Here is a 27,575-nt window from a genome sequence, read left to right as displayed (position 1 = left end):
GCTTAAGGCTGATATAATTTTTCCCATTGTTCACTCTGACTGGGCCAGCCCTGTGGTTATCGTACCAAAGAAAGATGGACGATGGAGAGTATGTGTTAATTACAAACCGTTGAATGCTATGACGAAGAGTAATCACTATCCTCTCCCACATGTGGATGACATACTGGATAAGATAGCCGGTCATGAGATGTATAGTTTATGTGATGGGTATTTGGGCTATTTTCAGATTGCAATTGCTTCTGAAGACCAGACAAAGACAACTTTCATTACTCCTTGGGGCTGCTTTTCTTATAAGAAGATGCCTTTTGGTTTGAAGAATGCTCCCTCGCATTATCAGGAAAACACAAATGAGGTACTTGCCCCTTTTCTTGATAAATTTTGCAAGGCTTTTATTGATGATATCTGTATTTTTAGTGATCGGAAGGATCATTGTTCCAAAATAGATCAAGTACTTGGGAGAATTGATGATAGAGGAGGACAACTTAATCCCAAAAAATGTAAGTTGGCACAGCCAAGTATTAAAGTATTGGGTCATGTTGTTTCTGAGAATGGAATAGAGCCAGACCCTGAGAAGATCAAAGCATTGGTTACTCTAGCACCTCCAACAGAGACAAGGCAGTTGCATACTTTCTTGCAAAAGGTTAAGTATTTTTCCAGATTCATTTCTATGCTTTCTCAAGTTTTGTATCCATTACAACAAGCAGTGAAGAAGGTGCCTTTGCAATAGACAAATGAATATGGAGAGGTTTTTGAAGCAGTCAAAGAGATTGCTGGAAGAGTGTCAAGTGTTAAAGCTCCTGATTTCGATAAGACTTTTTATGTCAATCCTTCAGTAGGGCCGGATGCATTGGGAGCCATTTTATTGCAGCAGGGAGAGCAATCAAGGTATATGAGGCCTGTGTTTTTTGCTAGTAGGGTAAAAAGTGAAGCAGAGAAGAAGTATTCAGCTGCTGAATTGGTATTAGCCAGCTTTGTATTTGCATGTAGAAGATTTCGGAATTATTTATTGCCACATTCTTTTGTGGTACTCACTAGTTGTACTCTGTTGCCACAACTTGTGAATGGTATTAATTTTTCACGAAGTATGGTGAGATGGGTAACAGAATTGCAGGAGTATACTTTTACTTTCCTGGTAGAGAACTCAACCAGAGCAACCCTCGCCGATTTGCTTACATACAAAGATACTCCTATTTTAGTCAAGGAAGTGGAAGATCATACTGAGAGAGTGCAGGAAAAAAGTTTAGAAGACAGTTATACCTTGTTCTTTGATGGTTCTTACAGGAAGAGTATTGACAAAGCAACCGGTGGAATGGTTGCCTATGATCTTGATGGTAAGGTAATTCGGAAATCAGGTTTTCCCTTGAAGGTAAGCAGTAATAATGAAGCTGAATATGCTGCTTTAGCTGAAGGCTTGCAATCATGTTTGAAGATGGGAATAAAAAGATTGATCATAAAAGGTGATTCAATGCTGGTTGTAAAACAGATTCTGGGGGTGTGGAAGATAAAGCATGAACATTTAAAGAATTGGGTTAGTATTGTTAAAAAGTTACTCAGACATTTTGATGCATGGTTGTTACAGCATGTGGACAGAAACTTGAATCATGAGGCACATGATGCTGCTTGTGGAGAGGAAAATGTTCAGGTGTGTGTAGTAAAAGTTCAAGAACCTTTGTACAGAGGGAGAGAGTATCTTTCGAATGTGGAGGCTTTCTTGCTCACAAGAAAAGTGCCAGAAGAGGTTCCGAAATAAAAGAGGTATAGATTTGTTAAGACTTGTGAGCCTTATTGTCTTATTGACGATGTTTTTTATATGAAGGGTGCAGATTTAGTCTTGAGAAGAATCCCATGGCAAGCTGAGATCATGCATGTGCTTGAGGCAAATCATGAGGGGATTTGTGGCGGACATTTCGCATTCAAGACAATCCTAATGGAAGGGTATATCTGGCCCTCTCTACAGAGAGATATAAAGCATTGGTGCACATCCTGTTTCCAATGCCAACAGATGGGAAGAAGAGTATTACATCTAGAGTTGAGAAATCTCATCATAGCATACAACATATTCGAGAAGTGGGGGATTGATGCAATCGGTCCACTTCCCATGACTTCAGGAGGTAAGTGTTACATTCTCACTGCGGTAGAGTATCTTTTGAGATGGGCAAAAGCACGGGCAGTTGCTTCAGTCAATGCTAAACAAGTGAGCAAGTTCATATATGAAGATATATGTTGTAGATTTGGAATGCCTCTGGAATTGGTAAGTGATAAAGGGCCTGGATTTAGGAGTGAGTTGGTTGACTTGTTGTGTGATAAGCTCAGAATTAAGCATAGATATGCTACTCCTTATTATCCTCAGTGTAACAGTAAGAATGAATATTTCAACGGAGAGTTGATTAATATGATCAGTAAGATCATGAAGATGCATGGGAAAAAATGGGATTAAGTTGTACCACAAGCACTGTGGGCTTACCGAAAAGCAGTCAAGGAAGGTACATAGTTTTCTCCTTTTCATCTTGTATATGGAAAAGAAGCTATGTTGCCATTGGAAGTAGAAATTCCAGCTTTGAAGTTGCTTATGAAAATGGACGAAGAACCTAACACCGAGTATGAAAGAAGGTTGGTTGAACTACAGGAAGCTCAGCTTGATAGAATGAAAGCAGTTGAACACTATGCTCAGACTTAGGAAAAGAATCAAATGAAAGCTAATTTGAAGTATAAGGATAAGAACATCAAAGAAGGAGACTTTGTATTAAGATATGACAGTAAACTGGATAGTACCTTCAAGACTAAATTTGTGACAAAGTGGGTGGGTCCTTTCAGTGTGTTTAAGAAGTATTTGAATGGATCTTATCAGTTGAGTGATTTGGATGGAAGTTTGCACACCAATCGAGTGAATGGGTACCGGTTGAAGAAGTATGTGATAAGAATAATGCAAGTGTCAACATGTGGGCCAGTTGTGATGGAAAAAGATGCATCCAGTGAAGTTTTGACTGAAGATATACTTGCTGCAGTGCAGTTTATGTTGGCTTCAAGCTGTCAAACATGAATGTTTGCAGCTTTTTGGTTGGGCTAATATGATACCATAAAATCTGTATATATTTTCCTCCACATAGATTGTGCATGAGGGTAGACACTGAACACATGATAGTGTTAATTTGCGGGTTGTGTGTGAATAAGCCAATGTAACTGGCTGCACATGTAAAAGACCTTTTTATTTTGAACTTGAAAGACTAAAAGTTTTTTTTGCAGGGACTTATTAGGGAAATGATGAAATGCAATGTGGTTGTACCAGACTTCCAGAGCAAGGGTGTCCAGTGTGTGGTCAAATGAAATGTTTTTGGGGTCATGTTAAGTCAAGTCATGAAGGGTTTTTTTATATTTTCCTGAGTCATTATGGTCTTATATGTTATGGAAATTTGATGTGTTCTGGTGCCCATGTCAAGGGGCTTTTCATGTGTGTGTATGGGGGTGCATGCAAGTCTTAATGTGTATGCTAATGTGTGTGGGAATTGTGTGACTAAAGGTCCAAAATATGCATTTAATGTGATTTGCGGGAAATGTCTTGAGAGTAGTAAAATGTCACTAGTGAGGTGGCAGATTAGGCTGAGGTGGCTGGACTGATTGAGAAGGCATCGTGCTCATACATGTGGCTACGTAATAGAAGAGGGAAGCTTCTGGTTGATGAGCGAGCATGGTACGTGGAGTCTTGGGCTGGCAGATAAAGGAGAAGAGGCAGGAGATAGCGACAGGAGGAGTCTGTGAAGAGCGGACGAGCTGTACGAAGAGCTGGTGCGATGGTGGGAGGCTCCTAGGGTGAAGAGGAGAGAGCAGCGCAAGGATCGCAACTGCTAGTTGGTTGAAGGGCTACACTGTAGGAGGGGGATTCCGTAGATGAAAGAGGCTGTGTGTGTGTGTGCATAAGCGACGGGCTGAGTGCCTATGAAGAATACGGGCTAGTACGTGATGAGAAAGGAGCTTTGGGAACAAGCGTAGCCTTGCATCGGATGGCGTGCATTGATTGAAGGCTGGAAAGAGCCGTACGAGTGGTACGGAATCTGAAGCGTGGGTTTTGTACGGGCTGCAGTACGAGGTTGTACGGGGTGTAATTGTTGATCAGTACGGGCTGATAGTACGGTGCCTTGATTACAGGCTGAACAGGCACGTACGGTCATTAAAGATGTCTTCTACGAGTTGTACGGAAGATGGTCGTCAGTTAATGCGGACTGTACGGATTACTCTGTGGTTGTACGGGCCTACTGTCGTACGTATAATTGTACGGCTGCTTGTACGGTGAATATACCTGCAGGTTTACAGATGATGGTACCCACCAATTCTTCTTTTGAACAGCTTGTGGCCTTGGGAGTCGTGCTGGCCATTGAGCAGTGGGCTGTGGGTTCATAGTGTTATGAGGCTGACTGCTTTCTGAGTTTTTTGTTGGGGTAAAGGCTCTATGGCCACCCAAGTACAGTTAAGTACACTTATTTGTTAAGTACACTAAGCACACCGTACTTAGTGTTGTAACCTTATCCCTTTATATAAAAGCTTCACTGTGTGCTAGGGGAGGTACACACATACCTTTTATCCCCACACTCCTTGTTTGCAAATTCTGCTTGTGTGTGTGTGTGTGCTCTCACACTCTCCCTTCCACAACTGGTATCAGAGCCCAAACGTGGGTGTGCCCAAACGTGGGTCTTACCAACAGCCAAGGGGCACCGTCAGCCATCGCTAGGCAGCATCGACATCCTGCAAAAACCTGCCCCTTTCCAGCCTCATCGGTCAGCCATCGTCAGGCCCAACCATCGCTAGGCTTAGTTCCACGCTGTCAGCCAGCAGCCAACGGCACCTTCATCTGCTAGCGCTGCGCTAGCAGCCCTTTAATACCGCGGCGCCAGCCAGAGCCAGCAGGCCACCGGCGCCAGCAGCCAGCAGGCCACCGACGCCAGCGGCCAGCAGGCCACCAGCAACCAACGGCGCCAGCCAGCGACGCCATCGGCTCACCAGCAGCCACCGGCGCTAGCCCGGGCCAAGGCCACCATCAAATCCGCCGTTGGAGCCATACGTGGCCACAGGTTCACGTTATCGCTGGAGAGCTGGAGAGCTCGGGGACAGGTTGTCTTTTTTTTTTGGTTCCTTCTCTTGTCAGTGAGGTAGATTTGCAGATCTACCCCCTCCAATGTGAGAGAAATTCTCATTTCTGAACTGTGGAATCAAGGGGCTTTTGCAGCCACAGCCAAGCATTGGCTTCTACACGCACATATTTGCGTATATCCTCCTGATTGGAGTTGATTTGTGCAAGGATTTGATGCATTTTATGACTTACGGGATAGTGGCAGATGCATATGAATTGGGGCTTTTGACATTGTTATGCATATCAGTGTTTGGGGAAACACCTGGATGCTTTATGTGATCAGAAGAGCTTTGGGAAAGCTGTGTATGCACTAAAATCTTCAAAATTGGCTTCTAGTCAAGGGGCTTTTGCCTCATTCAAGTTCTAAACTGTGTAACACAGTTATAGAGGCAAGAGAGAGTCTAATTCTGACAGTTTTGGACAGTTATACAGTCAATTTCTGTTGCTGTACTAGAAAGTACAGTCGGGTACTGTCCGGAGTCAATTTTTTGGACTGTAAACAGTCACTTTACTGAAGTTTAAAGTGCATAAAACAGTGCTGTTTTCACTGTTACAGCAGGGACATACATTGTGTCAAATCAAGGTACTGCTGTACTGTACTACAGAGCCTCAATTAATGCATTAAGTATTACTTTTCTGGATCTGCAGCCGGCAGGAAACAAACAGTATTTACTGTTAAGTGGGAGAAAATTGCAGGAATTAACTTTTGAGCACAACTACAAGTGCATCTGTGCACTTAGTTTGCAGGGAGTCAGGCACCCAAGTGTGGGTTATATTTTTTTTTGCTGATTGTAATGGCTTCATCCTCGGAATCTTCTCTTCTCAATATTAAAAAATTGCAAGGTGCTGCTAACTACCCAATGTGGAAAAAGATGGTCCTGAATGTGCTAATTCTCAGGCAGTTTCATGCTCCTATTATACACAAAGGTGTGAAGCCCACTGGCACATCTGATGATGCTTGGGCACTAGCTGATCTGTCAGCAAAGTCCATAATTGAATTGTCACTCCATGAGAGTGTTGTTTGGAATGTGGATGGTGAGAAAACAGCCTGGGGCGTGTGGAAAAAGCTACAGGACACATATGAGCAGCAGAGTGTAGCTACAAAGATATATTAGCTGCGCAAGTTCTTCAATCTGAAGATGAAGGAAGGGACCTCCATGGATGCACATCTCAATGAGTTTAATTCAATTGTCACTCAACTTGCAAATAAAAAATATGTGGTGGATGAGGAAACCAAGGGTATGGCACTCTTGATTTCTCTTCCTGAAAGTTGGGATACATTCACCACAGCTGTAACAAATGCAAACACTTTCATAAGTTTTTCAGATATTACAGGACTGATTTTGCAAGAAGAGCAGAAGCTGAAAGCTCAAGATGCAGTAAAGCCTAATAATGCCTTAAATGCAAGGGGGAGAAGTCAGCAAAGAGGCAAATCTCAGGAAAGGGGAAAAGGGAGGAGTAAGTCCCGCTCCAACAAAGATGTTGAGTGCTACTACTGTGGCAAAAAGGGACATACTAAAAAGCAGTGCTTTAAACTGAAAAATGATAAGAGAGACAAAGCCAAAAATACTGATGCGTCAGATGCAAAAGCAATTGTACCAGTAAGCAATGGAAAGAGCAGTGTGAAGATTGAAGAGCTTCATTCTACACATGGTTATGACAGTGAGGGAGAGGTTCTATTTCTCTCTACTTTGGATGCTCATTCTCTCCATGCAGGAGATCTTGCAGACATGCACTCTTGGATCATTGACTCAGGTGCCTCATTCCATGTTACACCTTACAAAGAATTGTTTGTAAGATATGCAGCAGGCAGTAATGGAGTCGTTTTTCTAGGGGATAATCATGCATGCAGCATTGTTGGTATTGGAGATGTCAGGCTTGTATTTGCTGATGGTAATCAGCTTATGCTTCAAAATGTTAGGCATGTACCCGAAGTTAAGAAAAATCTGATTTCTACTGGCATGTTGGATGATGAAGGTTTTGTGACCAGCTTTGGTCATGGTTTTTGGAAGGTCACCAAAGGTGCTGGTTGTTGCCAGAGGCTCTAAGGTAGACACAATGTATACTCTTCATGCTAAAGTATGTAATCATGCTGATATTCATGCCACCGAGCTGCCGAATATTTCTATGTGGCATAGCCGGATGGGACATATGAGCATAAGTGGAATGGAGCAATTGGCTCGCCTTGGCTACTTACCGTCTCTTAAATTTTCTGATTTAAAGTTTTGTGAGCACTGCATATATGGTAGACAGTTACAGTGTCCTCATAAAAGGAGATTAGGACATAAAGATGCTCAACTTGAGCTTGTGCATACAGATGTGTGTGAGATGCCTAATCCTTCACTTGGAGGTGCACGGTACTTTGTCACATTTATAGATGATTCCACAAGGAAGGTGTGGTTGTATCCTCTTCGATTGATGAGTGATGTCTTTCCAGTGTTCCAGAAATGGCTTGCTATGGTTGAGAACCAAACAGGCAGAACATTGAAGGTTTTGCGGTCAGATAACGGTGGGGAGTATATGTCTAATGCATTTTGTGATGCTAGAGGTATTAAAAGAGAACTCACTGCTCCCTACAGTCCAGCGCAAAATGGCACTGCAGAGCGTATGAATAGAACCATACAGGAAAAGTCTCGCTCTATGATGTCACATGCTGCGTTACCTCATGGATTTTGGGCTGAAGCTGTAAAGACAGCAGTACACCTCATCAATAGGTCACCAAATAAAAGACTAGATGGCAGAGTGCCAGAGGAGCTTTGGACAGGAAAACCTCCTTCCTATAAGCACTTGAGAGTCTTTGGCTGCACTGCGTACGTGCATATACGCAGAGAAAATTGCAGCAAGCTTGATCCTAAGTCTCTTAAATGCATTTCTCTTGGATATGGTGACAGTGGTGAGATGGGTTACCACCTATGGGATCCTGTGAATAAGAAGCTAATACGCAGTAATGATGTCTTATTTGATGAGTCATGTATGTTTAAGACAGCAGATAAGCCTTCTGATGCTTCAGAGGTTGATATTGATGACTCAAGACATCCTGTACAGTTCAGGCAGGCTGCAAATCAGCCACAACAGCAGCGTAATCAGCCAATGCATGATGCTGCAGCAGGTCCAAATGGACAGCCCGCAGTGGCGGAAGATGTACTACGGGACATACCACCTTTGGAAGACCTCCCAGGCATAATTCTGCAGCCTGATCTACTAGAACAGCAACCTGTTTTAGGTGAGCAGCAAGTTGGACAGCAAGACCAATGGGTCCGAAGGTCCACTAGACAAATGAAACCGCCAAACAGATTTGTTCCAGGAGCAGATTTTATTATGCTTACAGATTGTGGAGAACCTTCCTCTTACAAGGAAGCCGTACAAATGCATGACAAAAGGCTATGGGAACTAGCCATGAAGTCTGAAATGGACAGTCTCCATAAAAATGGTACTTGGGAATTGGTGCAGTTGCCTAAGGGCATGAAAGTACTGCCATGCAAGTGGGTGTATAGATTAAAAGTCACACCTGGAGCTAAGCCAAGGTATAAAGCCAGGTTGGTTGCCAAGGGCTTTAAGCAGGAGTATGGTGTTGATTTTGATGAGATCTTTTCTCCAGTGGTTAAGATGACCACACTCAGGATTGTACTTGCTTTGGTTGCATGTGAGAATTTGGAATTATGCCAAATGGATGTTGAAGACAGCCTTTCTTCACGGTGATCTTCATGAGGAGATCTACATGCAGCAGCCAGAAGGATTTGCAGTCAAGGGCAAGGAGTCACTTGTATGCAAGCTTAAAAAGAGCATTTACGGGCTGAAACAGGCACCAAGGGAATGGTATAAGAAATTTGATACTTTCATGAAGTCCCAAGGTTTTAGGAGAAGTGATGACGATCACTGCTTATATACCAAAAGGGCTGCAAATGGCAGCTTAATCATTCTCATTTTATATGTGGATGACATGCTTATTGCTGGTACAGCTCGTAAGGAGCTTGATGACCTTAAGAAAAGACTGCATGAGGCCTTTGATATGAAGGACCTTGGTGATGCAAATCACATACTGGGAATGCGGATACGGAGAGACAAGGGACAGCGTTTGTTGTATCTGTCTCAGACCGAATATATTGGCAAAGTATTGCACAGGTTTCATATGGAAGGGGGGAAAACCCTTAGTTCTCCATTGCCTCCGTATGTGAAACTCAGTGCAATGGACAGCCCACACTCAGATGCTGATAGGGCTGAAATGGCCAAGATTCCGTATGCTTCAGCTTGTGGCAGTCTCATGTATGCCATGGTTGCTACCAGACCTGATATTGCGTTTGCAGTGGGAGTAGTTAGCAGGTATATGACAAATCCAGGCAAGAAGCATTGGAATGCAGTGAAAGGCATCATGAGATACCTGAAGGGCACACAGGAGTTGTGCATATGCTTTGGCAAGCGAGATGCAAAGGTGCATGGTTATGTGGATTCAGATTTTGCTGGTCATCCCGATAACCGGAAATCTACTACCGGTTATGTTTATACATTCACTGGAGGTGCAGTGTCATGGATGTCAAGGATGCAGCAGTGCATAGCCTTGTCTACTACGGAAGCTGAATATATTGCAGCCACAGAGGCATGCAAAGAGGCCTTATGGTTATCTCGGCTAGTGGGAGATTTGGGCATTACGGGTGATATTCCATTGTTGCATTGTGACAGTCAGAGTGCTATTCAGTTGGCACACAATCCTGTCTTTCATGCAAAGACAAAGCACATTGATGTGAAGTATCACTTCATCAGGGAAGTGATAGATGATAAGCTGATTCAGCTTGTCAAGATTCACACAGATGATAATCCAGCAGATCTATTGACAAAAGGCTTGCCTGCAGAGCGGTTTGCACATTGCCGACAGTTGATGGGTATAGGTTGAGCCTCATTTATTTTTACTTGAGGGCATATTGCCTTTAAGTGGGAGGTTGTTGGGGTAAAGGCTCTATGGCCACCCAAGTACAGTTAAGTACACTTATTTGTTAAGTACACTAAGCACACCGTACTTAGTGTTGTAACCTTATCCCTTTATATAAAAGCTTCACTGTGTGCTAGGGGAGGTACACACATACCTTTTATCCCCACACTCCTTGTTTGCAAATTCTGCTTGTGTGTGTGTGTGTGCTCTCACACTCTCCCTTCCACATTTTTTTTTGGGGAAAAGTGCAGTTCTAAGTTTAGTTTGTTTCGGGCTGTGTAGGCTTTCCCCTCTTTTAAAGAGTCTGGGTGTGTTCTAGTCAGATTGTGTGGGAGGTTGACTTGTTACTTGTGTGCTTTGGATACCCGCTCTGAAAGTCGGTGCATAAGCTCTACCTTGAGAGCTACCACATTACAGTACTGATCCCGAGGAAGTCCTGAAGATATGATTTTGTCTCTAGAGTTGGAATCTAAAGAAGTGGATATGATTGTATGGGGTCAGCAGTAAAGTACTGAATCTTTTTGTGTTTGTCTGAGGACAGTCTCGTGTTTCTTTTTTTTCACATCACCGGCAGCCTTGGCAAACTAATATATAGATCTGAAATCTGTCTACAGTACCACTCTGAGTGAGAAATTGTCTCTAAGCTTTATGACAAAGTAAGGATACTCTAGGAGCCACTAATCTGAGAAACGCATTGGCATAAGGTTCCCTCGATACTCCAATCCACCTACCATATTCTTTCTCAAAGTCAAGCAAAAGAATGGCCAAGGGCTGATGGCTTTCCTTGACTCATTGCCAAGATGAGAAAATATTACCAAAGATGCTTTTATCTTGTATGAAGCTAGTATGAGTTGTCATGTATGAGATTGAGTAGGAGTGGCTGAAGTCTATGGCTTACTATCTTGGCTAGGATTTTGTAGTTAGTCCCAAGGACAAGGTCCTACACCCCCCTTTGAGGATGAGATGGATGAGCCCTTCTAAGAGAGAGGGAGGCATTACACCGCTGTCCCAAATCTCCTGGAAAGCCAAAGTGATGAATTCCCCGAGAAGGTCCCAATATGTGGGAAAAAGGGCGTGATGCCATCATCACCTGGACACTTATCTGAAGACAAGGTACGAATTGCAGTCTCAACCTTCTATGTAGTGCAAGGGAGGGGAGCATCTGCCTAAGCCCTCATGTATGTAATGACCAGGCTAGAAGTATGCTCCCAAACTCAGCATTTAAGCTCTTTGTCTGGCAAAAGGTTGATTCAAAGCTCGCATCTTACCGCGTAAGGTACCATTCGAAGTGTTTCACACCTTTCGAAACATGCCTAATCATGAGGTTTTTCTATCAGGCACCTTTAATGTTTTTTAAAACCCTATTGATGCAGTTGCAACCCCCTCTGCAAGGCTTTCAACATCTCCTTGTCCACCATGAACCTCTCTCAGTCCTTCCATACTTTTGTTGCTTCTCCCTTTACCACCTTGCCTTCTCTCAGCCTTCTCTAGTGGTCCCCCTACATAGGGGGACGGGGTCTTTGAGAATCAAAGAACCGAGACCCTGACCTGCCCTGTTTGGAACTGCAATGGTACCTTATGGTCAAATCCAATAAAGTTCTCGAAATCTTTATACAAGACAAGATATAGCTATACTCTACACAGAGGAGGGGTGAGGGAAGCAGCAGTAGGGAAGGTGGAAGGGGAGGGGTGGGGGGTAGCGGGAGGGAGGGAGGGCGAGGGGAGGAGGTGAAGTGGAGAGAGGGGGAGGGGAGGACGAGAAGTGGAGGGAGGGGAGGAAGACAACAAAGGCAAAAGGGCTGCGGAGGGATAGGGGAGGGAGGGAGACAGCACATTGCCCAAGAAAGAAGAAAGGACCAAGAATCATTCCGGTGTGGCCCCTTCTTGACAAAATGTTCCTCCGGCAACTCCTGCTGCACTTGTTGCTAATCAAGCACCTGCTGCCATGCATTACTAGTTTCTGCAGATCAAGAGGTGCTTCTCTTATTCTTGACTCTCTCCCTCACGAGCTTGATATCTGTGGTTAGACGGGATGTCCATGCCCGTTACCTATGGCTCCGATTTCGACGCCCCTCCACACGCGACCTCTTTATTGCAGTCTGCTACTTTCCTCCTGAGACGTCACGTTTCGCATGGATGCTACATGAGGATACGGGGGTTCTCCAGACGCGGAGAGGTCCTCCTAGTTGGGGATTTCAACGCAAGGACAGGTGCACATCAGACATCACTACTGGACTTCTTCCACTCAAATCTGGTCCTATTACCTGAGATGGACATAGAGGACTCGGGCTTCCCCCGCTCCTCGGCTGACAGTCGCGCTCCCGCTACTGCGTATGGGCAGGCTCTTTTGGACCTTGGACGTATACATGATTTGGTCATCTACAATGGACTAGACCGGTGGCCTACCTCCTCTGGTTTCACATGTTTCCCACATGGCGGAGGAGCCAGTGTCGTCGACTACATTCTGGGATCTCCTGCTTTAGCCCCACAGATCACTGACTTCCGTACTGCACCCTTACCCCCAGGAGCCGACCACACTTACATGTTCTTTCATATCCTTGCGCCCCGAGCCCCTCCCAGCCACACCCCGCACTACACTACCTATCATGATATACACTTTGATCATAACCTCTCACCAGGGATTATCGTCGACTAATCCGTCGCAAGAAGCTAGCCTTCCTGCGCCAAAATGAAGATACTCTACTGAACATTCTGTTTAGTAGCAACTCCAAGGATTTCTGGAGGAAATTCCTAGAACGCCGATCCCCCTCCCCCCTCACAGACACTTCCCTCTAGCACTCCTACGCACGTACACTCTATGATATCCCTAATCAGCATCCTCCCGACCTCTCAGCCACCCCCCGCACCACTTCTTGCACCCTCTTCACAACCCAGGGAGTCACCCACGCAGCGCTTAAGCTTCACAACGGCCGAGCTAAGGATCATGAGGGCCTATGCACAGAGTTTGTTGCCTATGGCATCAAAACTCTAGCCCCCATCCTGGCAACGCTGTTCAATGAAGCTGTCTGCCACGGGTTCCCTCACACCCATCCACAAAGCAGGAGATCCCAAGGATCCAGGGAATTACAGAACCATCATGATTGGACATGTTATGTCCAAGAACTATGCATCAGTGTTAGAGGGCGAGGTCAGTGCACTATCGGAGTCAAACAAGGATGTCCCTTGTCACCGACTCTATTTGGCCTCTACATCGACGAGCTCGAGACCACCATCAGGACACTCGGAGGTGCAGGCTGCTCTCTTGCGGAGGCTATCATCCAGATTCTCCTATATGCAGACGATGTAGTACTACTATCCTCTTCTGCTACTGGTCTTTAGCGACACCTGGATGGACTTCAGGTCTTCTGTGATACACATGACTTGAAGGTCAACCTTGGGAAAACCAAGGTGATGATCTTCAACACTTCCAGACCCGCTATGCACCGAGAGCAGTTCCTCTTCGCCGGCGACCCTGTTGAGATAGTTGACTCTTACACATACTTGGGCGTTGTCTTCTCAGGCCCGATCTTCACGATGCGCCCGGCCATGCAGGCCAGGATCAGCCGGGGCTACGCCGCTCTTGCCAGGCTGGAGCGACAGTGCTACCACTCCCACTTCCAGGATCCGCGGACCAAGTCTCTCCTTTTTTATTCTTTGGTCCGCCCAACAGGCATGTACGGTAGGCCATGGTGGGGAGCCGACCTTTCAGACACAGAGTGGGCTCGAGTCGAGCGCCTACAAACACACTGATGTTTGCTCGGATGATCCGCAGCAAACCATCGGTACCACACCAGATCATTCTAGCAGAGTTCGGCACCTCACCCCTACAGCTCGATGCGGCTTTCCAGGCTATCACTTATCTCCACAGAGTCACGGATTTCAGCTCCTCCGCCGACGGTCGCCTCCGCCTACCTTGGCTAGCCCTATCCTCCTCTATGGCCTTATCCGTTGATGAAGACCAGCGATGCTAGTATAGCCGTCTTTCCAGTTGGTTCACCCGACTGGGCCTCGACTTAGACCGGTTGCCTCCTTTTCAGTACAGCCTCGACTCTCCACCATCTCCCCTCTCTCATTCGAGCGGATCTGCTCCAGCTCCACACCTGGCGGACATGGTTTCTTCACTCCGAGCTTCCTATGAAGCTCGACTTCTACCGCCGACACTGCCTCCACATCTCACAGGAGGGCTTCATCACACCTCCGGGTTACACACAACTTCATCTACCACATGCGCTCTGGATCTCCCTCGGTCAGTTTAGGGTTTCGTCACACCGATTACGGATCGAGAGCGGATGCGCAGAGGGTATCCCACGAGAGGGCCGCCTTTGCCCACTTTGCGACTTGCAAGAGATCGAGTCGGAGGAGCACTTTGCTTTCAGATGTCCTATCTATTATGTCATTCGAGGCCGGTACCACTGCCTCTTCCACGACGGATTCGGCCCCCTCCCACACATGCTGGAGTTCTCGGATCAGCGATGCCTAGCCGCTTTCTTACATGAGATGACTCACCACCGAGATACCTCTCTCCGAGCACGACGACACGCGCAGCACACACAGCGTGAGGACACCCAGCCGCCCATCACTGATTTCTTCCAGTCACGGGATACCTCTCCTCAGTCTAGCAGACGACGCGGACGTGAGCGAGAGCCAGAGCCACGACAACTGCGCCAGCGGGCAGACTCACACATCCGGGTCCATGACATCTCGTCTCTGCTCTCTGCCCGCCCCACCGGGGTTACCGTTGCCCTCATCCACAAGGCCACCCGCCGCCCCCGACGACAGAGCTCGACTAGGCCACGTGACATCAGAGGCCAATCATCTATCGCAAGGTTTTTTCCGGCCTCCCATTTGACGGCCCCTCTATGATTGGTCTCTGACGATCACCACCCGCACATATATATTGTATCTCCCCCCTCTGCCCCATTTTTGGTGCCCCCCCCTTCTTTTTTGTATCATCTGGAGGTAGACACATATTTTTTGTATCAGGACTAGACACACCGTCCTTCATAACCTCTTTTTTGTAGAAATGGTTGGCTGGCCCGTTTTGAGACCGCCACCGTTATGCTCATTGTATCAGTTATCTTTAGTCTCATAGACCTTCATGGTCTCCCAAAGACTTTAATAAACTTTCTTTCTTTCTTTCTTTCACTTTGTTTTTGTTGTGACTAGAGATGGCATTCCTTCATCTCCTTCATTCGCAGATCTGCAGGGGGGGGAATAGGACTATATGCAACGATAAAGAAATATTTGCAAGGCTCCTGTCCTAGCTGTCTTGACTGAAGCTCCCTGACCACAACCTTGCAAAGCAATTCCCTAAACTGCAAATCTGGATCAATAATATTGAGTCCCCCTTCTTGTGCAGGGAGAATCAAGGTCTCCCAAGCCACTCTGGCTCTGGTATTTGCAGAACCATCAAATCCACTCCGCAAGAAATTCCTTTCGTGCTGAGTGATGCATTCCGTAGAGTGGCACCAACAAGAAGAATAAACCAGGTTGTGGCCAGCAGTACTTGGTCAACAACTATCACCGTAGAAGCAAGGCCAAGTGTAGCTGAACTCAAAAAGAGGAGTTTCTCCTGATACTCTCCACAGCACAAGAACAAACTGCTGTGAAGGACAGATACCCACACCAACTTGGCAGCCCAAGTATTTGACAAAGACACCCCTTTGAATCCAAGTAAAACGGAAATCAGTCCCCCCAATCTAAACGACTGTAGAACAAAATAAATCCAAGGCTTCCTTGAAAGGTGTGAGAGTCTGGGGAGTGGCATCCAAAAAACAACGGTGTCATCAGCAAGCTCACTATCCAAGATCTCCTCATTGTGCCTTAGGGAAGTCTTAGTGCAATAATGTGAGCTTAAGATCTCAAAAAGATGCTCATGGCTTCAGCCACAATAAGTATGAGAAAGAGGGAAGAGGGCATCCCTGTTGGACTGATCTAGACATCTGAAATGTCTCTCCTCTAACCCCTATGATAAGCACTTGGCTGTGGGCTGATCTGTACATTGAAGAGTCCCCTCTGATCCAAGCATCTGAAAAAAGAAAGCATAGAAGGGTACCCTCCAAAAAACCCCAATCTATCATGTAAACTAAGCAGGTTCTTCCTTCTAGAATGAAGGGCAAAAGGCTGCAAGAGGAGCAGCTACAAAGGGCAGCCGTTGCTGCAATATTCTTCCACCAACGGTGGGCTAACAAGTCGCCTTCTCCCTACTAAGTGCGCGCTGCTGGATCAGCTTCAGTGCTGAGAGACTAAAGGCTTGAGTGCTATATGATAGTGAGGGGGAAGGGGGCTTTATATAATAGAGGGGAGAGGTCACAAAGGGGTGGTGGATTGACCACCGACCATTGACCTTGGCCACCAACCATTGACATTGGCCACCGACCATTGACCTTGGCCACCGGCCATTGACCTTGACCACCGACCATTGACCTTGACCTTGGCCACCGACCTTTGACTTTGACTGATCGGCGACCCCCTCTCAATCACTCCCCCTTCTAACCACCTAAGCCCCTTGCCCTTCTCCTCATAAATGGGGGGGCAAAACATGTGGGGCATTAACCACGAATTCTAACATGTAAAACCCCATAGAGTCAAGTAACTGAGAAACCCTTTCTCTACCCTGCCTTCTTGCACCAAGAGTAGAGAAGAAGCCTTTATTGAATTCTTCTCCCATCTGAGTCCAAATGACTCTCATGCATGAAGGCAACCCGCCCTACATACGAGAACCCCAGATTTGTAACTCCTAAGGTGGTGTGATTAGGTGGATAGTACTAGTTGGTTTCAACCTCCTCCATGTCTCTGACATTTGTTATGCCCTAGATGTCATCCAACCCATCCGTGTCATCTGTGACACGTGCTCCTCACGTCTCGTGGAGGCCATTCTACCAAGTCTTCCATAGTGAGTCAAGAGATCCTCCTTTGATATGTGATTGGACCATTGTCGAGTTCAAAGGCATCATTCCATAAGCAGCCTACCCTCAACGCATAGCACCAAAAAGTTTTAGTGGTCCACCCTAATGTGCTAAGGTTCGAGGACAGCAATTCCTCTACAGGTGATTGCTCTTCGAGGTTTCGGGGAAGATGCTTTGGTCTTTGACATTGGGGATGGAGGTATACTCTCTAGATCCACGGATGATATTCTTCTAGAGGTTGCCTTTCAGCCTGTCAGGATTGCTGATTTTGTGGACCATGGAGCGGGCTTGCCCTGGTACTTAGACCCTGGTACTTAGACCCCGTCCCTCTGCTCTTGGCCTTGGGATCCTGGAGGTTGTGGTTATATGGAGGTGCACCTATTAGGTGCTTGCAGTGGGACCTAGCAGAGTGGGAATGGATAGATCATGGGCACCGAGAGAGGGGGATTCCCTTCTTTCGTTTCACGGTTGGTAATGCCAGGAGATTTCAGCTGAGCAGTAGAGGTTGGATGGCACATTTGTTACCTCTTTGACTATTATGCTCAGGGCATCCCCTCTCTCATTAGATGAGCTAGTCGGGTTGTTGTTACAGGAAGAAGAGAGGACCTCCAATTTTTCCCATTCCTCCTGTCAAGGTGAGTAAGCACTTGCCACCCAAGGAAAGGGCAAATTTTAGCAAAGGGGAGGTCATTTTCAGAAAAAGAACAGCTATACATATCAGCCCAAGAATGAGGGGAATGCAAGTACAAATGCAAATCAAGGTCGTAAGGTAAAGAAGGGCAAATGCAATTATTGTAAATAGCTAGGTCATTTTATTGCAAAGTGTCACAAAAGGATTGCTAATGAGAAGAAAAGGCAAAGCGCAAGCAGTAATTTTGTTGCACCAGCTGAAAATGCAAATGTTTCATCATAGGCACACTTTGCACAAGAGGACAAAGATTTTGTGTTTGCTGCAGTTCCGGACAGCTTTGATGCTCAGAGGGATTCTTGTGCACATGCTCAGTCTATTGATGCTTCTTTTGCTGCCATTGATAAATGGTATTTGGATACTGGTGCTACTAAGCACATGCCTCCTAGAAAGGAGTGGTTTGAGGAAATATCACTTGTTTATGGAAAACAGGTTACATGTGCAAATGATGCATCACAAGACATTACAGGAGTGGGGCATGTTCCCATCCTTTTGGATTCAGGCAAGAAAAGATACATGGTGTTTGGTATGTCTCAAATTTGAGAAAGAATTTAATTTCAGTTCCTTTTATTGCCCATGATCAGCACATGGTTGTTGAGTTTCAAGATGATCAATGCAGGATCAAGGATCCCAAGAAAGGATATGAAATTGTGGCAACAGGTACTTATGGGAAAGGGCTATACAAGCTTGATGCTCAGCCCTATGTTCAGCATGCTTTGCCTGTCTCATTTGCTTCTCCAAGTGATTTATGGCATGCCAGGTTTGGTCATGTTCACCATAGAGCATTGGCCTACTTGTACAACAATGAAATGGTTCATGGAATGCCAAAATTACAGCAGCCAGCCAATGAAGTTTGTGAAAGGTGTGCTCTTGGCAAATTGCACCACCTTCCTTTCAATTAGGATGGCTTAGGTTCAGTGAAAGCAACTAGAGTTTTGCAGATAGTACACAATGATGTATGCGGTCCCATGAATGTGACCACCCATAGAGGGGCAAAGTATTTTGTTACCTTCATTAATGACTATTCTAGATTCATATGGCTCTTCCTCATGAAGCCTAAATCTGAAGTGTTTTATTGGTTCAAAGAGTTCAAGGCCGTGGCAATTCAAGAATACAAACATTTTGTTCAGACAATGGGGAGAGTACACATCAAATGCTTTTGAAGCATATTTGAAGGAAAAAGGGATCAAGCAAGCATCACAAGACAGTGCCATACACACCACAACACAATCCTATTGCAAAAAGAAAGAATAGGGCACTTTTGGAAATGACAAGATGCATGCTGAAATTCAAGAAAAAGTCAAAGGCATTACGGAAAAGCCATAACTACAGCCACATACATACAGAATAGATGCCCTACCAAAGTATTGGTCATTGTGACACCTTTTAAGAGGTTTTATGGCTATAAGCCAAAGACTCATCATTTCAGAGTATTTGGCTCAATTGCTTATGCTTTGATTCCATCTCAACATTGATCAAAGCTTGATGACAAAAGCATCAAATGCATTTTTGTTGGATACAATACAAAAGTAAGGGCTTCGGGCTCTATGATCCAAAAACAAGGAAGATCATCATCAGCAGAGATGTTGCCTTTGCTGAAAATGAATGGATGCAGCCAACCAATGCGGATTTGCCACCTTATGATGATGTGCCTTTGGATATCATTCAGTTTGAGGATGATGAGATGGGTTCTCCAGAGTATACTCCTTCTTCCTCTCATACTTCAGCTAGTTTGCCACATGTTTAGGGTGCTTCTCCCTCAAATGTTCCAGATATGCAAACAGCTAGAGGGAAAGGACAGCCCAAGGTTTGGATACAATACCACCGTTGTGGAGTCAGTCAAACAAAGGATGCAACTCCAAGTGGTACAGCCAGTGGTACAGCTAATAAACCCATTCCAAAATGGGCAACATTGACTATTCAGATGCTAAGGGTCAGCCTACTTTGGGGAGAACCAGGGCAAGCACAAAAAGTACTCATGGATAGGTCAATTTTGGATGGAAGCCCTAGGCTAGACATTGCCTATGCTATAGGGTTGCTCAGTCAGTTTATGCAATGTCCCACTGTCACACATTGGAATGCAGCCAAAGAGTTCTCAGATATGTTCATGGTACTCTCTCTTATGGTTTGCATTATGCTCCAGATTGTGACATTTCTCTGAGTATTTTCACAGACTCAAATTGGTCAGGGGACATTGATGATAGAAAATCCACTTCCGGCTATTGCTTCTCATTGGGTTCGTCTTGCATATCTTGGCTCAGTGAGAAGCAAGATCGAGTCTCTCTTTTCGCTAGTGAAGCAGTATAAAGCAGCAAATGCAGCCACTATGGAATATGTGGTTAAGGAAGCTTTTGCATGACTTCCATCATGCTCAATGGTGAGGCAACCTCTGTCCTTTGTGATAGCCAGAGTTGCATTGCCATTGGCAACAATCCTATTTTTCATGATCACATGAAACACATTGAAAATCATCACATCACTATATACAGGATTGTATTTCAGATGGCTTCATTGACCTTATCTATTGTTCTATATTGAGGACAATGTGGCAGATATATTCACCAAAAGCTTGTCAACACCTCTTTTCACACATCATCAATATGGCTTGGGGATTAGAGATATCAAAACAATGTCAAGGGGGGTTGTAAAATGATATTAATTCTTTTGTACTCCCATAGGTTGCTATATCCAGGTGGTTATTTGCTAGCTGTTTTTTAGCTTTGATTTCTCTCATGTTTTTTTTGACCTGATGTACTTTCGCATTGAGCTTGCTCTGTGGTTTTCTTTCATACTTAATAGAAGTAATTGCAAAGAAAAAAAAAAAGGTACCATAGGTACTTCTAAGACTATTCCAGAGTACTTCAGTCATATCATCGAGGGGGGATTTGTAGACACATACAATGATATGGTGGTGTAGGATAGACTAGAACTTAGTCTATTTTTCTAGTATTCTACTTGGGTACTATAAATACCAAGTACTTGTACTTTCATTTCATCAAACATACTATTGGAGTTTCTGTGTGACCACATTCTTGCTGGCACAAATCCAATGGCTTTTGGATCAGCGAGATGAGGACACTCCAGACTGGGGAGCTGATATTGGTTTCACTTGGATCTAGAGGTGTGTCTCCATCAGGTATTTGGGATGCCAAGTAGGTGTGGGCATCTCTTTTGCACATCAGTTTTCTCTTGTGTTGGAAAGCATAAGGAGGAAACTCATTTTTTGGAGTTCGGCCAAACTAGACCTGGCATCTCGGGTCATGGTGGTCAACCAAGTGTTACTGGTCGCTGCCTGGTTTGTTTGTTCTTGCTAGTGACATTCCAAGGTTAGTATTACTCAGCTAAAGAGACCTGTAAGGAACCTCTTGTGGAGTTGACTAAGATGGCACAGCAGATGCCATCGCCAGGGTGGCTTGGGAAAGCCTAATTCTCCACACTAAGGAAGGGGTCCTCAATATCATTGACCTAGACTTGCAGTGCATGGAATTGCTCTATAAGATGGTGGTGAGAGGATTGATCCTTGGACAGGAGCCATGGAAGGATCTTTTTATACGCAGCATACAATCCTGTACACCCATCTTTGGAGGAGACTTGATAGACAACACTAGATGGATCTTTACTTCAGCTCGGCTGAGACCACCCTCTTTCCCTCTTATGGCTGGCATTCTTAAAGCTTGGGACAGCTTCAAAGGTACACTTTGGAGTGATAGGTAGCCCGTTGTGTGGAATGGAAGCATACTTGATGAGCATGGCAGACCACTAGGCACTTTGCATTATATGCAGTGGTCCAGATTGGAGAGGGGCCTTGCCTCCACAGTGGGGTCTTGGAAAGCTTTCAGAAAGCTTCCAGACGATCAAAGAGTGTTATCAGTAAGTCATCTTAGATAGAGTGCAGGGAGGATTCAGCAAATGGATGCAGCCATACCTCTGGAGTGGATGGATACAGATGAAATGCAGTTGTGGGTTCCACTTGGTTGGGTGCTTTTACTAGGACGGGTATTCCAATTCAGGTTATTGCTTTTCCGGCATGCACATGAGGATGCCCTTGTTTTTTATGTTCAGTTGGGAGGGAGGCTACACATATCTTCAGATGATATCGTTCAAGAAGTTCCCTTCTAGCCGATCAGGATTGCACGTTATATAGAGCATGGTACAAATTCATAGTGGTACCTGAATCCCGACCCACTTCTTCTGGCCCTGGGGTCATAGAGACTTTGACTCTATGGATATGTCCCCATCAGACCTTTGCAATGGGACCTTGGGGAGTGGGAGTGGAATGATGAAGGGCACTGAGAGAAGAGCATCCCCTTCTTTCATTACACGGTTAGAAATGCCAAGAGATTCCAGCTTAGTTGTAGAGGTTGGAGGCTCTCCACATCTCCTCAATGGGACAACTTTCACATTTCTACAGATAACTTTTGGAGGAGACTCTGGAAATCCCTTAGGAATAGAAAAATCACTCTATTTTTTTGACTTTCTATTCACGGAGGGATTGTAGTGAAGTTGTAGAGGTCCAGGTTTGGGGCTGACCCTACTTGTCCTCGTTACCATTCTGCAGTTGAGTCAGTTCAGCATTTCCTTTGGGAGTGCAAGATAGGTGAGGACGATTTGGAAGGGTGTTGCTGGGATCTTATGCACCTTTCATAGATCACCCTTCTTCATGACCTGGGACTCAGTTGCTTGGCTATCTCCTACAGAGCCTCAAGTCTTCTTCGAGGGACATGACTTAGATGGGGCATTTTCCATTCGACGACACATAGTAGAGGATGTTTCATTCACTCCATGCTTCTGTAGACACCTCATGGGAGATTTTGGCTAGTATTGCAGCATGGCGTATTTGGAGAGCCATATGTAAAGAGGCATTAGATGGATCCCAAATTCACCCTTCTCATACTTTGGCCAGCATATGAACTAATATGATATATACCTTGATGGCCATCTGGGCGAGCATGCAAGGGTCATTGAGAGCAGCCTCTACCAGGAGGGATCTATTTTTCAGAGTATGGAGGGGATCGCCTTTCTTCTCTGATGTACTCCCACATTGAGCCTAAAACTGCTGTTTTTGTACTTCATAGAAGTACTTTTTGGCCATTAAAAAAAAAATGCCACCATAGGGAACCTTTCTTGCAAACAAAGTACGGCCATTGAGCCAATAACCCCAATATCAGCAGGTCAAGCCTCCACAAAATTGAAGAAGGACAATGAAAGAGAAAGGGAAAAGGAAAGTGGAGGCATGAGGAGGGAGGGGAGGGGAGCAGAAAGAAAGAAAGAAAGAAAGAAAGAAAGTTTATTAAAGTCTTCGGAAGACCGATGGGTCTATGAGACAGTGAGAATCCTGATACAAACAAACTATGAGGGTGGAGCTACTAAACAAGCATCCACACCAATGCAGAATGCAAAAAGCTAGTGCTAAGTACTACATATTCATGTCAGAGTGATTGACTACACATCATCATCATCATCATCATCATCATCAGGTCATCAAGGTGGATGAGACAACGGAAGCATGAAGTCGGTGATAGAATGCTATCGGCTGCTCGCGGATGTGGTCCTGTGTCGTCTCATGGTCAGAGTGGGTGACTGGGAAGAAAAGGAAGCATGCAAGAAGGCCAAGGAGAAGAGGAGGAGGGCAGCAAATAACGAGGATGAAGAGAGAGGAGGGGAATGAAAGGCTGAAGGGGGTGTGAAGAGGAAGCGGAGGGCATGAAGGAGGAGCCGTAAGGGACGCTGAACTGGGGGAGGGGGGATGCGCAAGAGGAAGAAGCATAAAGGGGTGTGCAAAAGAAGGCAGTGGTAGGAGGCAGGCTAGGGCAGAAGTAGCTCTGGTGAGAGGGAGTAAAAGGGGGGCAAAAGTCGAATGGAGGGGGGCTATGGCTACAGCTTAACTAGAGAGAGCTGAGGCCTAGTACGATGGGAAAGAGGGGGCTGAAGGAGAGCAGGTGGAAAGAGGGGGTTGAGTCCGCGAGGATGAGAGGGCCTAATGGGGGCGGAGGCATAGAGGATGGAAGGGTTGGAGCGAGGTTGAGTATATATTGCTAACCATGGAAACCTTAAATTGGCAGAATTAACATGGGACATACATGCTATGTCATATATAAAATAAGCCACAAATACCTCTGCACAGGATTCTTTGCCATACATAGTGTAAACATAAAAATCCTAATGTGGAAGCATCAACAGGTGGCATATGTGCCATGTCGGAAATAAGACCAACGAATCAACTGAAGTCCCTCCACAGGCCATTCATACATGTAGGGCTGCATGATTACATCTAGAATCTTGAGAAAATGTATCTAAATGTGGCAATGTACGAAGACGACATGAAGTATTATACTTTACTAACCTGCACCAGATATAACACCTTTAGAAGTCACAATACGTTTGCTGTAGATGATAAAGTGGTCTTTTGGGAGCAAGCTGCATTTCCCCTATTTGACATTGCCAAACAACAGAGTTCAGCCAAATAGGGTCAGAAGAAATGCAAAAATCTCAGTATTTTGGCAGTAACAGAACAGTTTATCAACGAGCATATCGATTGATACAAGAACAAACTTATCCTATGAACATGTCGATTGATATCAGGTTACAGAGCTGAAATAGCACTTTAGCCGAGCTCTCCTAGTGAATATTTTCCAGCACTTGACAAACATCTCAAAAAGATGGAATACCTTACAAAACAAGTAATAAAAATTGCACATCAAGCAAGAGAGTAAGCATAGCAAGTTCCTATCTTGGGAGCATAAAATTACATACATATCATAACGCCAAGATAGGCAGTACCCTTTTCTTTGAGGGAGGAAACGAATTAGCTATGACGAGAGGGAAAGCCAACATAGGCAAGTTTCTATCTTATGCATTAGGCATCAATAACTAGTTGTAATGCCACCTCATATGTACTCCAGAAACGATGAAATGCCACATTAGTACAACATAATGAGCCCAGCCGCCATGTTTTTCATGGCATGGGAATCTACCAAACATGCATCCCAATAGCTATGTTGAGCAAAACAGGTAGCCTCTCTTAATGTTCCCTATCTCCATCCCCCCCCACTTGTGTTAACCCCTGCAATCATTGCCTGCCCCCCCTTGCACCCTTCTTCCCAAGTTCCACTCCTTTGTTTCCTATTCCCTGGCAGCATTCCCCGCTTACTGTCCTTTCTGTATTTACCTTGCCTTGCTTCCCCCTTCGCTATTTGTCCTCTTGTGCCCTCTTGCTTCCCCTCTCTACTCTTGCTCTCTAAAGATCCTATCCTCTCAATGGTTGATTGCCCCCCTACCCCCTTTCATTACATCACTAGCCTGCCTCCCCTATAAAGTGTTCACGCCCTTTGTTTGGCAATGTGAAGTTAGTGTTGGAAAACTGAAAGGAAAGCATGGAGTGAACACAAACTCAGAATTCTTGCATATGGAATGAAGAAAGGTGAGGTCCTTAAGTAGGCACCTCTTACATGATCACTGACATCACTGATGACCTCTGCGCTCCACAATCATCTCCTCAATCTGCTCCTACATTCTCTCAATCATCCTATGTGGCTTCTATCACCACCTAACTGTGCTTATGGACACCTAACTGTGCCTCTAGCACACACACATAGAAACCAAGGTGTGCGTGAGGCATACACCTTGAGATATCCCAACAAAACCCCCCCTCAAGGGAATGCCTCAGGCTATGTCAAGGATACAGCTAGCACAAGGTGTCACATGCCATCTCATGGTGGTCATGGATCTATCAATGGCTAGGATCTCAAGCTAGCAAGGGTTCCCATGGGTGTAAGGTAAACAAAAGGGATACAAAAGACCTTCCAATGGTTATCTCCCCTCCATGTACATGCACACAATGTCTGCAGGAGGTACCAGGGAGCAAAAACACATACACATGGCCTACATCATATGGTGACTAGAGATGTTTACAAAACACAATAGTTTATTTCATTCATTTTGGAGGACTATGCAGGCTTGAGTACCTTGACTCAACATAAAAAAGAGAGATCTGGAGCATATATGGAGATGATTCAAAAAGCATAATCTTCAAAGGATGCCTCATCTTGTGGAGGCACATCGACTGAAAGTAGATTGGCATTTTCTGACTTTGAAGTTGCTTCCTTTTTGGCTCTACAAAACTTTTCATGATGATTGTTTTTGCTACAGTGTTTGCATGGATTGATCTTGAAGCAGTCTTTTGAGAGGTGATTAGTCTTCCCACAATGATTGCAAGGTGAAAACTTGCCCTTCTGGATTTTTATGGCATAGGCTGTGTCATTGCCTCTCCGGAGTTCCATGTGCCTTTCTTCTTCTTGAAGAGCAGAGATAAGACCTTCAAGATTAGGATTAGGAAGATTTTTCAAAGTGGTAACAACATGATCATAATCTTCATGCATACTCTTGAGCAATACTGCCATAGCAAGTGATAGGAGAGTTGATAGAAGCAAGTTGAGTCATGAGACTCCGCATGTAATTGACATGGGCAGCCAAAGGAGTGCCACTAACCATCTTCAATTCAAAGAAAGCAATCTTAAGTGATAATTTTGAGATGTGAGAGCTAGCACCAAAAATAATGTCAAGCTTCTGCCAAGCTTTTGAAGGAGACTCTAAGTCAGAGATGTGATGAATATAGTCATCTCCTAAAGCAAGAGCAATGATGCCATATGCTTTCTCCTCTCTAGCAGGATCTCTTGCCGGGTGTGTCGGAGCTGAGGATTCTCTAGCATTGGAGGCTGTTAAAGAAGAAGTTGAAGCTGGTTTGACAAGCCCCCAGAGGTTTTCCCTCATCAATGCAAATTTAACCTTCATATGCCATGTGTGGAAGCCCTTACCATTGAACTTTTCTATATTCAATATGGTAGCCATGAGAGGGTCTAACCCAGGAATTGGGCAATGTCTTCTCTCTTACAAGGCTAGAAAAACAACTAAAAAACTTCAAAGTATAAGCATTTAATGTAGCAAAGACTTGTGACCAAATTTCAATCAATGATGCTTTCACTTGCATGCTTCACAGTTTCCAAGCAAATCTAGGTGTAACAACTCGAAGCAAAGCTGTAGCCACAGTTGTACTGATGCTATTTAACACTTTAAAACATTAGAAATGCTAAAGTAGCATCTAATGTAGCATCAAACTCACAACCTTGTCAAAACTGTCCAAAACAGAGGCCTGAACTTGGAGGGCTTGTATCTCACTCTCAAAAGCAAAGAAAAAGGGGCTTTCTGAAGCAAAAGAAAGCTCATATACCAGAGAAGATCCACTGAGGAGGAGAGGCACAAATCCACGTCACGTCGCCATAGCTAGCTTCTTCAAAGTCGACTGGTTTTTCTTTGTTTTCTCCTTGAATATGCAGCCATTGCGCTCAGATTTCAACACAAGATAGCCGAAGGTATGGAGAAGCTTCCCCTGAAAGGAATTAGAGAAAGGTGGAGCAGGCACAGAGAAAACGTAGAACAAAGATTCGATGATCTTCGCGAAATGGCAACCAGCAGAGATGATGATACTTCAATTCCTTGCAGGTGAAGGTTCGCCCCTTTGAGAGGTATCTCCAGCAGGAAGGGCTTGGAGAATGGAGGAGAAACGGAGGAGAACAAGCTTTAGCAAGATTTGGGAAGAAATGGTGAAGATGAAGAAGAAGAAGATGATGTGGCACAAATGGGCTCAAGGGGGATCAAAGGGCTCTGATACCATGTTGGAAAACTGAAAGGAAAGCATGGAGTGAACACAAACTCAGAATGAAGAAAGGTGAGGTCCTTAAGTAGGCACCTCTTACATGACCACTGACATCACCGATGACCTCTGAGCTCCACAATCATCTCCTCAATCTGCTCCTAGATTCTCTCAATCATCCTATGTGGCTTCTATCACCACCTAATTGTGCTTATGGACACCTAACTGTGCCTCTAGCACACACACATAGAAACCAAGGTGTGCCTGAGGCATACACCTTGAGA

The 27,575-nt window shown here is 45.0% G+C and overlaps 1 protein-coding gene across 1 annotated transcript in view; it reads right to left on the bottom strand.

Moving 5' to 3' along the window:
• The window catches only part of ALN (allantoinase), a 282,875-nt gene that overhangs the window by 233,894 nt on the left and 21,406 nt on the right, over positions 1-27,575 (bottom strand). Inside the window, exon 2 of the mRNA XM_087392293.1 lies at positions 23,986-24,070. Within this exon, the coding sequence (XP_087248419.1) occupies positions 23,986-24,070 (85 nt within the window). The remainder of the gene's footprint in view (positions 1-23,985; positions 24,071-27,575) is intronic.

This window comes from Dipteris shenzhenensis, chromosome 21 (genome assembly GCF_047967505.1).
Source record: "Dipteris shenzhenensis isolate YYH24624 ecotype China chromosome 21, Dip_SZ_1.0, whole genome shotgun sequence".
In the NCBI taxonomy this organism is placed as follows: domain Eukaryota; kingdom Viridiplantae; phylum Streptophyta; class Polypodiopsida; order Gleicheniales; family Dipteridaceae; genus Dipteris; species Dipteris shenzhenensis.
Note: the sequence above shows the minus strand (reverse complement) of the source record. Positions and strands in the feature narration are given on the sequence as shown.